Source organism: Vombatus ursinus, unplaced genomic scaffold, assembly GCF_900497805.2.
Source record: "Vombatus ursinus unplaced genomic scaffold, bare-nosed wombat genome assembly UNPS02014786.1, whole genome shotgun sequence".
Classification (NCBI taxonomy): Eukaryota; Metazoa; Chordata; class Mammalia; order Diprotodontia; family Vombatidae; genus Vombatus; species Vombatus ursinus.
In genome coordinates this window covers 31,417,387-31,434,381 of record NW_020954564.1, presented here as the reverse complement: position 1 = coordinate 31,434,381, position 16,995 = coordinate 31,417,387, and the positions used below count along the sequence as shown (strand labels likewise).

Sequence of the window (16,995 nt, the reverse complement as noted above, 5' to 3'; positions counted from 1 at the left end):
AGTATAGTATAGTATAGTATAGTATAGTATAGTATAGTATAGTATAGATGGAGAAGAGAAGAGGGCCCAGGACAGAACTCTGGGTCACAACTGCTTTTAGCGGGCAAAGATGATATAGCAAAGGAGACTGAGAAAAAATGGACGGGTAAGGAGAGAACCAGCAGAGAGCAGTGTCACAGAAACCTAGAGAGAAGAGAGTATTGAGGAGAAGAGAGTGATTGATAGCATTGGGGGCCGAAGAGAAATCAAGGATGAGGACTGAGGAAAGGCTATTAGACTCAGATTGGAGGAGGAGCAAGAGGCACTATGGTGAGCTCTGCTCCCCTCACCCCCAAACTCCTCCAGACAGATCTGGAAAATGTGCTAGATCAAATCCTGATGGGGAAATCCAAGAAAGAGTTACAGTGTCATTTTTCCAGTCTGTATCAGCATAAGGAGACAGGCAGAGAGGTCTGTGGACACCGAGGTTGGGGTCTGACCAGGAGTATAGAGCACTCCAGCACAGGAAGAGACTGTGCCTGAGGGCAAATAATAATCCTAAGCTCATACTGGGGCAACCCTAGACCCAGGCTGGGGCACCTTGATGGTGACACGTGCCAACTGGCAGTTTTGCCAACCACTACCCAGTTCCAGGTCACACATCTGGGGGTGGACTGAGGAGGGCATCTGCACCGTGACTCGTCTCTCATTACCCTCTGCATCTCCAGCACCTTCAGGTTCTGGGCTGTGTATCAAGAGAAGAACTATTTTAGAAGCAAGCAGCAGCATTGTGACGGAACCTGGGAACAGAGCAGGGCCTCAGCTACAGCTCTAGTCCAGTCTGAAACCTGTAGAAGCATAACCAGGGCAGGAATTCCAGACCAATGGGGAGCCTGAATTTCTATCACTCTGAACTAACAGAGCTTCCCAGCTCAATGATAGGGGCTGAATCCAACAGCAGTTTGCTGTTGCCCAGACCCAACCTAGGACAGGAATTGGCATCATTCAGACCAGGGAGACAGCAATCAGGCTTTAAACTGGATCTGACCACTTTGGGAGCTCTGAAAGCTGGCAAGTCCCCCAGCCTGAGCTGTCCCTGGGATCCTGGAACAATGTGACATTCAATACCCCAAGAAAGCATCAGTAGGACTAGCCTAGACCTTCCCTTCAGAAGTGCACAAAGCCCAACTCTAACACCAAGTCCAAACTTAGGAAGTAAGGCTGGAAGAATGAGCAAACAAGCAAACAAAAAAAAATCTCACCAGAAAAATAAAAAAAAATATGGTGACAGGGATGCCTAAGATACAAATCCAGAAAAAGAGAATGATTCTAAAATATCTACACGCAAAATCTCAAAGAAAAGCACAGAATAGGCACACATTCAACTAGAACTTTTGGATGAGATGAAGCAAGAATTTTTTAAAAAGTTGTTAAAATATTTTTTGTTAATAAAATGAAAATGGTAGGGAAAAAAACTGGAAAAGAAATGTGAACTGTGGAAGACAAAATTGGGCAGGAAACTAATGGCTTGGTACGAGAGTTATAAAACCTTGTGCAAAATCAAACTCCTTGACAATTAGATTGGATCAAGTGGAAGCCAGTGACTCAATGAGATGACAAGATATGATAAAATAAAGTCAAAAGAGTGAAAAAGTGAATTCTGGGTTATTTCTGTACAGAACAAAGAATCTTCACAAAGTAAGAGTGGGTATTAATATCACGGCAGATATAGTTGTTACTCAAGCCACCATAGGATCACCACTTGTGGGCGTTTCTCTCTGCGAATCCATCCCTGAGGATATCACCGTTACCTACAGAGAGGACGGGTATGTGTCCTGAGCATCTCTTTATATCATGTGTGTCACATCAGCAGGGGCCTGGATGTGGGACTTTTTATAGGTCAAGTGATGGAAGAGGGTTAAGTGATAGGGCTCCTGGGAGTCTTCAGTTATACCAGGGATTCTAGGCTTTCATTCATTCATTAGTTCATTAATTTAATAAACCCATATTGAGTAACTGCAATATGCAGAACCTCTGGAATATAGGAAATTCAAATGTATATGTCAGGGTCCCTGCCTGCATCTCCACTAGCTTATAGTCTAGTGAAGGAGTAGAACAATTCATAAATAACTACTATGTGCAATATTACACGAGAGAAGTTCAAAGTGCTACTTTAAGTCTGAAGGGAATTTTTTTTATCAGCCTAGGGGATATCAAAGAAACCTTTCTGAATGAGTTGACATTTGAGAATGGGTACGAATTCCATGGGTGAACAGGTGAGGAGAGGAATTCTAGGTAGAGAGAACAGCATAAGCAAAGACAGCAATGTAGGAGATGACTTGGTTTTGGTGACACTTGAGATCTCAGACATCCTAAATAACTTAGATGTAGTCTTAGAAAAGATTATGCAAGGTATCCCTGAGCCAATGATCCTCTGCATTAATTCCCTACTTACTGTTTATTAACTGATGAACAAATTGAGACTTCTTTCATCATCGTATATTAAAAAAAGTTCTGGACAAACGAGTTAGGCAGGGTCTTAGGTAGTTAGTGCTGGCTCTGATTCTCCTTTGTTGCCTGACCTTGGGCAAGTCATTTCTCCTGATCTGAGCCTCAAATTTCTCTTCAGAAAAACAAAAGGATTTGGATGAAAAATCCCTTCCTGCAGTGATAATCTATGGTCTATGATACTGATAACCTGCCAAAGGTCATACATATATCAGTATGCTAGTGGACTGGGATTAGAATCCAGACCTCCTGACTCCTAGTCCCAAGGTCATGTGAAATTGTGGCATTTAAAGCTGGAAGGGTACTTGGAGGTCTAATTTACTCCACTCATTTTTTACAGATGCTGACAAAACAGATGCTCAGGAAGGTTAAATGATTTGCTCACAGTCACACATGTAGCAGAGCTGGGATTCAGATCCTCTGACTTCAAAGGCAGTGATCTTTCCCATATATAGCAGCTGCCTTTCTACCCCAAACGTTTGGAGAGAGCCTGGGATTGCTCAGTGACTGAGGATACTCAGTCCAGCCTGTATTATCACATGCAAATAGTATTCTAATGGCTGTCACATAGAAGAAAGCTTGGACTTTTTCTGCTTGGTCCCAGAGTGCTGAACTTGGAGCAGTGGGAGGAAGGGAAGGGAGGCAAAGTCTGTCTCACCATGGAGAAACACGTCCTGATGATTACAGCTGCCCGGGGATGGAATGGCCCCCTTGGGAGTAACTAAGTCTCTCACAGAGACTGAGTGAACACATAGTGTAGAATTTGTAGAAGGGATTAGAATACAGGTATTTTGTTGTTCAGTTGTTTCAGCTGTGTCTGACTCTTTTTGACCCCATTTGGCAAAGATACTAGAGTGGTTTGCTATTTCCTTCTCCAGCTCATTTTACAGATAAGGAAACTGAGGTGAAAAGGATTAAGTGACTTGCCCCAGGGTCACCCAGCCAGTGAATGTCTGAGGCTAGATTTGAACTCAGGTCTTCCTGATTCCAGGTCCAGCTCTCTATCCATTGAACCACCTAGCAGCCTCTAGGATCCAGGTATAAGTTAGACTAGATGGTTCCCTTTTTTCTAGGTCCCTTCCTTCTAGGTCTCTTCCTTCTAGGAAAGACTGTGAGCTTCATACAAACCCTCCTTCATATATTCCCATAGGGGACAGTCCATTGTGATATTCTGATGGGGAGTGCTGAAGAAAGCTGTAGGGGAGAGGACCCAGGTGAAGGCAGGGAGCAGCTTACATTCTGGACATTTGGGCTAAGTTTGTGGAGCTGGCGGGATGTGTATTCACCTTATCTGATAGGCACGTTTTACTTGACCTCTCTAGGTTAAAAGAATTATGGAATCCTATCCAGGGATATATTAGGATTATCTTACCTGATAAGGTAAAGAACCTTTTGACTTCAACCTTTTGGAATGTTTAATTCAAATGCCAGCAAAATTAGCAACTCTGATAATAGAATTTTAAGCATCAGTAGGACGATTTTGGAGCAAGGCCTTTTCTCTCATCTGTGAAACACACCCTGTTGTATTATCTATTTTCCCAAATGAATTGAGAGGCCAGGACAGATTTCTGCTGGAGGGGTCCCTTTCTAGGCTTGGAGTTTGAGCCTGTGGGGATAGAGGAGCAGTGGTCTCTGGCAGGGACTCTTTTCTTGTGATACCCCAGGACCTTATGGAGGTGACTGGAGAGGCCTATGACTCTGTAGGATTCTCCTTATATCCCCCCCCTCCCCCCGCCTTTTCCACATCTTCCTACCATCATCTATTCACATCCTACCCAACATTCTCTTAACATCCTTCTTAGGATTTCTTTGGACAGTTTTGCCACCTGTAAATGAGGAAAGTTCATTACTTATTGACTTTGCAGGGAAGTCCCAAGTTTCAAAGGAGGTGGCAGATGTAGAAATAGTTTGAAAAGTCCCAAAGTGCCGTATGTACATTGTGAAGGACTGTTATTGCTATTTTAAAAGGTGCTGATCATCATTCCCCTGCTTACTTCAGAATAGATTGAAACAGAGGAAATGCCTTTGGCAGGAAAGCTCTGGGTCAAGAGATGTGGCTCTAAATTTCCTGGATCCTACAGCAAAAATGAAAATGTTCTGGATTACATAGTTTACATTTTTCTGAGGACAGAAAAAGAGTAATTTATCAGCAGATACACATTGTTTCCTGGAATGAAATTCCTACTTAAGTAGGAATCCATTGTGGGTTTGTATAGCAAGGAAATGACTTGATAACAACTCTTTAACCTTAATTAATGTTTTTATAGCTGCTTATGGTTTCAAATCACTTTTGTACCTACAGAAAAGTCCTGAAGGGAGGGAACAATTGTCCCCAGGAATGGCCTAAGGGTAGCAAAACTTCGAAGTGGGTCAAGTTTGTCTTTGGTGTCCCCAGTTTTGGTTTTGGGTACTATTTCTGCTCTCCCTAATTCCCATATCTCCTTTTTTAAGGTCTCTTGACCTTGGGAGAGACTCTAAGACCTGATGCACCTTACCATTCCCCTTTCCTCCCCATGAATATCTATCTGTTCCCGGGATACCTCTCTCAGCCTAATTGACCTTTTCAGCCTTGTCTTCTATTTGAGGATGGAGATCTTTATCCCCACTGAAGCCATTTTAGGCTCATTAGAAAAGGAGGGATTTTGGGGATAGATCTTGCAGGAGATCTCTCTCAGTGCCCCCCGTTGCTAACATCTTTCCCTCTGAGGTTGCCTTCCATCTACTCTCTTGTGTTTATCTATTTATGTACATGCTGTCTCCTCCATTAGAATGTATGCTCCTTGTGGGCATTTCTTTTTTGCTTGTGTGCCCAGTGCTTAGCAAGGGGCCTGCCACATCATAAGCACTTAATAAATGCTTGCTAATGAATTAATTGGTGTAGATGGCCCCTGGCTCTGTCTTCTTTAGCCTTGACCATGTACTTAATTAACGAGGTGTTTGTCCTCTTTCTGGTTGGTACAGCTATGTTCGAAGCTCCTTTTCCTGGTTGAAGGACTGAATATTTATTTGGGTACAATGATTGGTAAGTGTTGTGAGCTGACTTGCTTTGGCTGCTCACCTTCTGGCTGGGCCCAGATTCATGGGGCATCACAGGTGCCCCTCAGGTTCAAGGGATCAGGATCATCAAATATAAGTCAAGAGAACAGTGCGTACTTAGCCAATATCTAGGAGTATAGATCACTAGATGCAATTAGTCATCAATGAATCTCCAAGATAGGCACCTGCTCTGTGTTCAGGCTTGTGTCTTGGGCTATGTGAGGAAGCCAACATGTTTATAGGTAACCTTCCAGCTTATAGAGCACTCTCCATTTAGCATCCCTGTAATCAAGTCAAAAGTATGGTTCATAGAATTATAGGATATGGAACTTTTGAGTGACTTTTGAGATCCGCTGCTTCAAGTCTCCTGATTTTACCCATAAGGAAACTGAAGCCCAAAGGGATTGACTTGCTTAAGGTCTCACAAGTCCTTGAGTAGTAGGTCAAGCATCTGAACTCTGGTCTTCCCATTGCAAATTGAGTGTTCTCTCCAATATATCATGTTACCACTCTATCATTCCCATCTTACAGATGAGGAAACTGAGGCTCAGAGTGGTTAAACGATTCATCCATCTAGTCAGTATTGAAGATGGTTAAACCCTGGTTGTCTGACTCCAAATCCAATGATCTTTCCACTATACCTGATGCCTATGACAAGAACCATAGAACATCAGACCTAGAAAGGCCCTAGGACCATAGAATACAGAATGGCAGGTTTGGAAAGGTTGTTAGAACATAGACTATTAGACTAGTTCTGATACTAACTCTGCTTATGACTTCAGGCATGTAGCACTTCCTCTTTCTTGGCTTTATTTTCTTCCTTTATAAAATGAGAGTATTGGAAGGAAGTAAATTCAATTTTTTAGAGCACCTACTATGTGTCGGGTACTTTATAAATATTATTTTATTTCATGTTCACAACAACCCTGGGAGGGAGGTGCTGTTATTATTCCCATTTATAGATGGGGAAACTGAGGCAGGCAGAGGTTAGTTAATTTGCTCATGGTCACAAAGCTAGGAAGTATCTGAGGCTAGAACTGAACTCGGATCTTCCATACTCCAGGTCCAGTGCTCTATCCACATACAGAGTGGTCTTTATTGCACTAGGCAATCTCTAATAGTGGTTCTAGATTAGAGATTTTGTTCTTTTACAATTCTAGGTCTCCAACCTCTTGGTCCTGAATCCCAGATCAGCTACTCTTTGACCCACCTACCCACCATCTCCAAAGAACATATGTCCCTGAATATCAATGTAAGTTACCTATTACTCACTAGTCTCCAACTTCCTGCCACACCTTTTACCTTTTAGTTTGGGAACCTTCAGGTTTTAATAAAGGACTTGCTTCCCTAATAGCCCAAACAGCCTAGGATTCCTTGAGTACCTGCCTGGGCTAACTTGTGATGTAGATAGGAGAATGAGGCCCAGGCCCTGCCCTCCGGTGTCTCAAAGCCTATTCAGGGGAAAATAGAACATGTCACAATGAACAAAGAATGCATCATGGGATTTGATCAAGGGATAAATTAAGTTCAGAATCTAGGTACTGCAGAAACCTGGAGAAAGTGAGACTACCATAGGTGAAGATAATAAGGATAAGTTTCCTGGAGGGAGTGGGACATGAGGTGGACCTCAAAAGATGCCAGGATTTAGAGAGGACAGGATGGTGTGCACTTCAGGTGAGGAGAGAACAATTTAAACAAAGTCATAGAAACTGGGTGTGAATATCATGTGCTGCAAAATATGGAGGAAACTGACTTAGTTGGAGCAGAAGGAATATGTTGGGAAGGAGAGATAAGAATAAAGATATTATATTATCTTTGTATATTTCATATTTTTTCCTGAGGGCCACGTAGTCTTTTCTAAACTCTATCTTTTCCCGAACACCTAACACTAGCTTCTGCATACGGTAGGCACTTAATAAATACTTGTTGAATTCATAGCACTAGAAGGGAGGGACCTTAGAGATCACATATTCCCATCATTTTATAGACACAGAAATTGAGAGAATTGAAATAAATTGAATTGATGGGGCTGGAGTATAGAGGTTCTTTAAAAAGTCCTAAAACAACATGAAATAATCAGGAATGGTATCACTTATTTGGTTTTTGGACCCAAACCCATGTTGAAGGCCAGCAGAGGTAGTGTCTGCTTCTGTGGTTCATAGGAAGGGCCATAAAAGACATGGACATCCATCATGAAAGGCTCTATCATGTATAAAGGAAACTTCTTCAAATATAGTGAAAACCATATGAATTATGAGGAAGCAAAAGAAAGTGGCAAGAATGATTACATAGGGAGTAGGTATTAATAATATAAGAATCTTGGCATTGGGTGTGGTTAGAAGTGGGTCTAAGATGGCAATTGTGCAAGACTTTGGTACTAGGGAGCTCGAACTCAAAGGGCTCAATATAAGAAAGTTCACTACAGCAAACGTGCACCTGGGGTGGGTCTTCATGAGCTGATGCTCCCCTCCATGAAATGAGTCAGTCTTGCTAATCAAACCCAACTGCAGGAATGCCCTGATGCTGGTAATCTGATCTTACTCTGACTCCTTGCCATACCCAGTAAAGTCTTCTGGCCTTCAAGAGCAATACTGATGTTATAGAGGTCTGTATTAAGATCCTGTTTTTCTCCCTCAAACTCTCTGACTAGATCACATTCTATCTGCTGGGCAAGCCGATCACTCTCCCTCCAGGTGTGTCCTCCTTCTCCTTGCCGCAACGAGTGGGCTCTAGGAATGCCATGGTTAACTTTGTATTCCCAAAGGAGATGCTTGATTCAATCTACTTCCTCATGCAGAAGTCTGGGTCCATTAATCTAGACATCACGGGCCAGTTGGTAAGTGGAGGCAGATTTCCTGTGGGTCACTGTGATTACCTAAAGAGAGATGGCTGTTCTATCTCCTTCCTTAGTATTCTTTCCTCACAAGTTTCTTTTCACATTCTTTTCATCATTCCTCTTTGGTATTCTTTGTGGGGTTCCCTATCTGCAAAATAAAGGCAATAACTAATACCTGATCTTGCATATGCTATTGTATGTAAAAACACTTCAAAAAGCATTAAGTGCTGTACACATGTGGGATTGTTATGTTAAAATGTATCTAACATTTTTGCTCTATGTAACTCTTTTTAAAATTTTTAAAAATTTTATTTTTAATTTGTGGAATAAAACAAGCATTTCCATAACAGTACAATAGAAAAGATGATTGTACATGAAAATCTTGAAAGACTTGAGAAAACTTGTGGAGTAAAACATGGAATGAGACATTTAAGAGTAAAACAGAACAGATTCTTTTGGAAGGAAGTAGAGGGAGTAGATGCTTTCAAGTACTTGAATGGAGCCAATGATAGCATCAGAGCAGGTAATTTTACTCCAGGTTTCTTGCAATATGGTTTTACCTGTGCAGACACATTATCTTCTCTCTGGAAGTAAGCCCACAGAAAGATTTATTGTGTGAGTCCTCGATATCATCCATATGGATACTTCCTCTGTCCACTCAGATAATCCCTTCTCCATGCCTTTAGTAGGTGGCTTTGTGAATTGCTTTGACCAGAAAATCCATTCCTTTGTGGTTAATTCTTGGTGAAGAGCCTCCCTCAATTTAGGCAGATTAGTTTTTGGATGGTGGACTGGCAAAGGGCCAGGGATGGAAAACCATTTCAATTTAGTAAGACCTTCCTGAGTTTGGGTTCCTTCTTCTCCTCCTCTAGACCCCAGGCCACCTTCACATCATGCCTTGATTAGTTATAGGATGCAGAACAATAAGATATAGGTTATACATATGCAATCACATAAAATATTTCTATATTCATCATTTTGTACAAAAAGACTCAAATAAGAGCAAAAGAATTCCAAACTGATTTCCAGGTGGATAATAAAAGATATTTTTAACAACAATGACAATAATGAAAATATTAGCTGACATTTCTAAATGACCAGATAATTTATTTTTTCCTTTTTTTAAATGTTTTTGAAGTTTTTTTAAATGTTATAGCCACTTCCTGAGTACCTCTCCCACCCCCTCCATAAACAAGATCGGCATTGCCACCATTACCAGCTCTCTTGTAACAAGTATAGACAAGCTAAACAAATCAACACATTGCCCATTTTTGAAAATGTGTGCCTTGTTCCTGATCTCCTGAGAGGAAGGAGGCAGGTTTCAAGGTTGGTCACTGAAGCTAAAACAGTCACTGCCTTACTGAGACCTTCCAAGTCTTTCAGTGCTATTTTCTTTCTTTCTTTCTTTCTTTCTTTCTTTCTTTCTTTCTTTCTTTCTTTCTTTCTTTCTTTCTTTCTTTCTTTCTTTCTTTCTTTCTTTCTTTCTTTCTTTCTTTCTTTCTTTCTTTCTTTCTTTCTTTCTTTCTTTCTTTTATGGGTTAGGCAATGGGGTTAAGTGACTTGCTCAGAGTCACACAGCTAGTAAGTGTCAAGTGCCTGAGGCCAAATTTGAACTCAGGTCCTCCTGACTTCAGGGCCGTGCTCTATCCACTGTGCCACCTAGCTGTCCCACAGTGCTATTTTCTTTTACATGATTGTGGTTACTGCATACATTTTTCTCCTGGTTTTGCTTATTTTGTTCTGTATCAGTTCATATAAAGCTTGCCAAGTTTATCTGAATTCCTTATACTTGTTAATTTTCTGCGGTGCTGTAATTTTCCCCTACATTCATATGTCTCAATTTGTTCAGACCTTCTCCACCTCACAGGCACTCACTTTCCTTCTAATTTTTGCTACTACAAAAATGCTGCTAGAAACATTTTTGTATACACACACACACACACACACATATACATACATATAAACACACATATAAAACCTTCCCCTCTATCTCTGGCCTCCTGGTAGTATAAACATAGTAAGTGGTATCATTGGTCAAAGGATATGTATATGCAGTAAAATTACTTTTCCCTCCTTATTTTTATTTTATACACACACACATATTTTCCCCAATTATGTTAAAACAATTTTTTAACATTTGTTTTTTTTTAAGTCTTGAGTTTCAAATTCTCTCTCCCTTCCTCCTCTACCCCCTCTGTGAGATGGTAAGCAATAAGATATAGGTTATACATATGCAATCATATAAAATATTTCTATATTCATCATTTTGTACAAGAAGATTCAAATAAGAGAAAAAGAATTCCAAACTGATTTCCAGAGTGGTTGGACTGATTCACTCATCCATCAATAGTGTATTTGAGTTTTGGTATGTTCAACACCTCCCCTCCTTCCCCCTCCCCCAGTATTTGCCATTTTTTGTCTTTTATCACTTTCAAATACACGGGTGTGTGGCAAAACTTCAGGATTACTTAATTTGCATTTATTGTGTTTTTAGTGATTTGGTACATTCTTAACATGACTGCGTTTCTTCCTTTGAAAACTGCCTGTTTACAGCCTTTTCCACAGTCACCTACTGGGGACTCCTTATACAAAAGTATTTTATTTCTACTCTCTCATTTGGTCCTTACATTATGTCTGTAAGGAGGACAATGCAAGGATTATTGACCGTGTATATACTCTGCTTTAGAAATGCTTGTTGCCTTGAATTGGCATATTTATAAAGAATAAACTGAGGCTGGGAGAGGGGGAGAGACTTTATCCAAGGCTACCCATTGAGTCAGAGGCAAAGCTGGGACCACAACCTAGGTTTCCTGACTCCTTATTCAGTGCTCTTTCCAGTATGCTATATGGCTATTCAATAATGAATTTATTATTATTATTATTTTTGTTACTTTCAGAACTCTAAAAACAATCAGCTGACCACATCAGTGCTGGGGAACCTGATTCCTGAGGTCTGTTTCTGGGATGTCTGTCTCTGCATCTGGTTGATGGTGACATGGGACTAGGGATAGTATGATCCTTATTTGCTGGGCAACGGGGTATGTTTGTGGCCCTGGACTGATGGGTCATATCTTTGTTGTTGTTGAGTCATTTCAGACTCTTTGTGACCCCATTTGGGGTTTCCTTGGCAAAGATACTGGAGTGGTTTGCAATTTCCTTTTCCACCTCATTTTACAGATGAGGAAACTGAGGCAAACTGGGTTAAGTGACTTGCCCAGGGTCACATAGCTAGTAAGTGTGTGAAGCTAGATTTGAGCTCATGAGGATGAGTCTTCCTGATTCCAAGCCCAGTGCTCTATCCACTGTACCACTCTTAAAGGTGGGCTTAAGCCCAGACATGTTGCTTGCTCTTAGTGGGACAGGGTTGACCACAGGCTAAGTAATTTAAGTCCATGATTGGGGTTGTGGATGAGCACCTTTTGGCTTCAATTTTTTCCTTTTTATTTTGCAACAAAGTTAGGAAGATGATAGTCCTTGGGACATTCTGTCCCATAGTGGGTATGCCTCTGCTCCTAGGATCCAGCAAGGAACCTGAAGGGTCCTCTTTCTCTTTGCCCTCCACAGGTCCACCGCCAATTCCCCAAGTCCATGCCCATAACGATGAAGGCTCGGATCAATGCTTCACCCGTCCCTACGATCCACAGAAACAGAACATCATTATTACTCAATTACCGTACAGAGGTCTTGGCTATCTCCTCTAACTCAGCCTTCAAGTCCCTCTTTTCTCTGGATATGGTAAGGATCAGGATGGAGTAGCTGACTCTAGCTTCTGCCTACTTCCTCTCCAATCCAGCCAGTCCTCTAAAGCACACTGCACAGGCAGGGTACTGAGCTCACGGATACACTCATCTTTGCCAGGGGCACGTGAGGTAGGGACAGATGTCATCATCATTTCCATTCTACAGACCAGAGTCTTGAGATTCAGTGATGTTAAATGAATTGGTTAAGTACACATATAAGACACATGAAAGAACACACTGGATTTTAACAGGCAAGAGGATGGGTGGAGAGGTTGAAGTTGAGGACTTTGGGACAGGAGGGCATTCTAGCTGTAAGAAATGGCATGTCCTGGGGTTCTTTCCAGCTCTGACATTTGTTTTTTTAAATTAAATTTATTTACTTATTTATTTTTAGTTTTCAACATTCACTTTTATAAGATTTTGAGTTCTAAATTTTTCCCCTTCTCTCCCCTCCCTCTTTCACAAGACAGTGTGCAATCTAAAATAGGCTATACATGTACAATTATATTAAAGATATTTCCACATTAGTCATGTTGTGAAAGAAGAATCAGAACAAAAGGGAGAAACCACGCAGCTCTGACATTCTACCTCATAAGATCACTTCCAGTTCTGACATCCCAAGTTATAAGGTCCTTTCCAACTTGGACATTCTGTGTTCTAAGGTCAATTACTTCTGAAAGTTTGTACTTCAAGGCCCTTGTAATCCCTAAATTTCATCCTGCCTACCTCTGAACCTCTATGACTTAAGGCATTTCCTCTTGTGACATTCTATGTTTCTCAGGTAGCTTCCAGCTCTGACATCCTGTGTTCAAAGGCCCTTCCAGCTCTAATATTTTATATTCTAAGATACCTTCCAGATCAAAGATTCGTAGACTCTAAAAATTGGAAAAGATCTCAGTAGTCAACTAATCCAACTTAGAATTGACTATGAATCCCTTTTCTATCGCCCTTGACAACCACTTTGACAACATCATCCATCCTCAACTTTAAAAACTCCTCAGGGAGGGAGAATCCATTAATTCCAGAGGCAGCTCCTGAGGTCTCCTCTTGGACTTGTCTCATTACTAGGGTGATTTACTCACATAGTGCCAAAATATGCCACTTCTGAAAATTTCCCCCATTGTTCCTCATTCTAGTTTCTGGAGACCAAGCAGAATAACCAGATCTTAAGCAGGTCTTCTTTCAAATGACAATTCTGTAATACTTGAAGGCAACTAGCATGTTTCCCACTGAATCGTCTCTTCTCCTGGCTGAATAAACACAGTTTCTTTAATGAATCCTTCTATGACAAGTACTCCAGTCCTCTCAGCATCCTGGCTGCCTTCCTCTAGATGTATTCTGTTCTTTCAATGTCCTTTCTAAAATGTGATGTGCAGAATGGAACAAAATACTCAGTATTTGTCTGACTCATAATAATAATAGATAACATTTTTATAGTGCTTACTGTGTGCCTGACTCTGTGCTAAATACTTTACAATTATTATTTAATTTGATCCCCACAATAACAGTGGGAGGTAGCTTATTACTTATCCCCATTCTACAAAAGATGACAGTGAGGCAGTCAGAGAGGTTAAGTGACTTACCTGAGATCACACAGCTAGTAAGTGTCTTAGGTGGGATTTGAACTCATTTTCTCCTGATTCCAGGCCTGACTCTCTAACTACTGCACCACCTTCCTGCCCTGCTAGGCAACTAGGGCCAAGGTAGAGTAGGACTGTCATTTCCTTCATTCAATGCCTCACTTCATGCATGCTAGGAGACTTGTTTGACCTACCATGTCACACTGTTGATTCCTAATGAGATTGTAGTTCACTAACAGGCTCAGATCTTTCTTATTCACATAATTTGTTATCTCATGAACTCTCCTTTACTTAAGAGGCTGATTTTTTAAAGTCTGTGTTGAACTTTACACTTATCCCTATCAAACGTTATCCTAATAACTTCAATTCATCATTCTAGCTCTCTGTAATCTTTTTGTATCTTGATTTTGTCATTCAGTATGTTAGCTATCTCAACTTTATGTCATCTGAAATTTTGATATGTATGCTCTCTATGGATTCTTCCAAGTCACTAATATAGGAAGTTAAGTTGCATGAGGCCAAGGTCAATGTCATAGGACATGCCACTGGAACCCTTCCATCATTCAGTCCAACCTAGTCCAAACTATTAAATGCCTACTTACAGTACATTGACTATTAGTAGCAGGAGAAAGTCTGATCTGAGAATTGTGCTGAACACTGAGGAGAAAAAGACAAAATGAAAAATCAATCCCCATCCTTCCTGTTGACATCAACCCATTAGTGAATGCTCCTTGGGTAGTGTCCTTCAACTAGCTTAAGATATACTCACCTGCACAATCAATCTGTTTTGTCTATGAGAATGATATGAGAAACTTTGTCAAATGTTTTGCTCAAATTTAGGTAAATTTTATCCATATCAGTCCCTTGATTTATTGGTCTAGTAGCTCTATCAATAAAGACAGGAAATGAGTTTGGCTAAAGAAAAGCACCTCTCGGAGACTGTCCCTAGGATTGGGATGGGGGCGGGGGACTCTGAACCTAGAGTTTTAGGAAAGGCCCCAGGCCATGGTTTACAATAGATTTAGAGAGAACTCACCAGAGAGAGCTGATTTCAGAGTAAGATTAAAAAGCTTAAACTCAATAGGGAAAGTCATTCCAAGAAAGGATGAGATTCTGTCAAGAATGTAATTCTAATGATATAAAATGAAACTATTCCAATGAATTCTTTTAAGTAAAAAAAATTATTAATATTTTTGTTCATTATACCTCAGACGTTTCTGGGTATTCCTCATCTCCAACTCCTTCCCCCTTTATCTAGTATTGAACTCTTCCTTAGAACAAAGGGGAAAAAAACTTAAGCAAAAACAACGGAGAGAGTGTCTGACAGTGTATATAACGTTCAACCCCTGCAGTTCCCTAGCTTCCTACCAAGAGGAGGAAGGTATGTTTCATTATACATTTTCTGGACTGAGAGTGACCGTTAAAATCGTAATTTGGCTCTTTTGGGGTACTGTTTGCATTTATATTGTCATAGTTATTGTATATTGCTCTTCTGGTTCTACTTACTTCACACTGTATCAGTTCATACGAGTCTTCCTATACTCTCCATTCTTCATACTGATTGTTTCTCAATTATATTCCATCACCTTTGTACACTACAATTTGTTGAGCTGCTCCTAATCATTGAGTAACCACTTTCTTTCTGGTTCTTTGCTGCCACAAAAAGTGCTGCTGCAAACATGTTGGTATATATGGGGCTTTCCTTTGTGACTTTGATATCCTTGGGTCATAGAGGAATGTGCTGGAGTAAGCTTGAATGAGCTCAAGAGAGCCAATTGTTAAATTTTCCAGGGTGAGAATTCACATCTCAGAAATAGGCAAATACTAAAAATCAGGATTTGATTTATTGTTTTGTTTATTGTCTAGACTTAATAAAGAGATGGAGAAATATTAATAATGCATATTAAACTTAAGAGTTTGTTGTGTGTACACCTCCCTTCCCCCCAGAGGGTGGTTGTTAAACATTTATCAGCACACTCCTCAATATACCCATTAGAAGAAAAATAAATGTAGTGAAATATAGAAAAAGAAAAAACATTAAATTGCCAATAGTGATATTTTTGGATCAAAGAGTATGAATAGTTGAATGACTCTTCTCACATTATTCTCATTTTTTTTCCAGAATGGTAGGACCAGTTTCCATAATGGTTATGCTGTTTTGGAAAAAAAAGTTTTATTGATGCCTTTTCTTCTTATATCACAGTCACTTCTGGAAATAGTTCTTCCTTATTCTACTCTCAAAATTAAATTCTTCCCTTGTTCTTGTATTGGATCTCTTGCTTCTGCTAAAAGGAGAGAGCTTTGCTTCATTACTGTTTCTCTGGTTTGTTGTTAATTTTTCATTTACTCAGTACCCTTTTAGTTGTTTAGTCATTAAAAAAAGACAACTTACTTTGTAATCATTGAATGTATTTCCTTTTGGTTCTACTTATTTCTCTCTATACTGATTCAGACAGTGAATGACTTATTCATGATGAAATAATGCTGGCTCTTATTGATCATCATTTTCATTACAAATTGTTCCTTTAATAATCTGTTCTAGAATTCTGCCAGGAATTTAAGTTAAACTCATTAGTTTCTAGTTTGCAGACTCGCTTTCAGATTTTGGTGCAGCCCTAGAGTTTCGGAGTTGGAAGGGAACTCAGAGGCCATCTAATGTAACCGAATCCACATGTAGCAAAGAATTCCCTTTGTAACATCTGAACAGTAGTCATCTAGCCTGTTTATAGATCACCAAATGAGGAGGAAACTGTTGCTTCCCAAGGCAAGTCATTCCATTTGAGGATACTTCTAATTGTTAGGAAGTTTTCCCCTAACACCAAACCCAAATTTGTCCCTTTGCAACTTCTATTCCTAATTCTCCTCTGAGTCCAACATTTATTTATCTCCAATTCTTCAGTAGTTCTCCATTATCTTTCCGAAATCACTCATGGTGGCATAGCAATCATACTCCTCAGTTGCTTCAGTACATTGGGATAGAGGTTTTCCACACAGTGACTGGAACTCATTGAGAGCAGTTAGTGTTTGTAGATTTCAATTTCCTTTTAAGCATTTTTCTTCTTCTGTAAGAAAATTTTCAATGCCTTGGTTGCTACTCTCTTGTTTGGTTGTTGTCATTTGTGCTAGAAAAGGACCAAAATGACATTACTATGTTGGGGTCAAGGCATAGTTGCAGATCACAGGAATATCATTATCCTCTCTAGACCTCAGTTTCCTCTTTGGTAAAGCGTGATGATCTCTCACATATAGAACTAGATGATGTCTAAGGTGCTCTCCAGCTCTGATAATTTATCGTTCTTTGAAAAATTATAGGATC

At 40.2% G+C, this 16,995-nt stretch overlaps 1 protein-coding gene across 1 annotated transcript in view; it reads left to right on the top strand.

Annotated features, from left to right (window-relative positions):
* BPIFB2 (BPI fold containing family B member 2) overlaps nt 1-16,995 on the top strand; it is a 38,596-nt gene that overhangs the window by 10,743 nt on the left and 10,858 nt on the right. Inside the window, exons 5-11 of the mRNA XM_027868200.1 lie at nt 1,659-1,805; nt 3,810-3,867; nt 5,449-5,509; nt 6,684-6,775; nt 8,174-8,359; nt 11,257-11,310; nt 11,924-12,094. Coding sequence (XP_027724001.1) covers nt 1,659-1,805; nt 3,810-3,867; nt 5,449-5,509; nt 6,684-6,775; nt 8,174-8,359; nt 11,257-11,310; nt 11,924-12,094 — 769 coding nt within the window. The remainder of the gene's footprint in view (nt 1-1,658; nt 1,806-3,809; nt 3,868-5,448; nt 5,510-6,683; nt 6,776-8,173; nt 8,360-11,256; nt 11,311-11,923; nt 12,095-16,995) is intronic.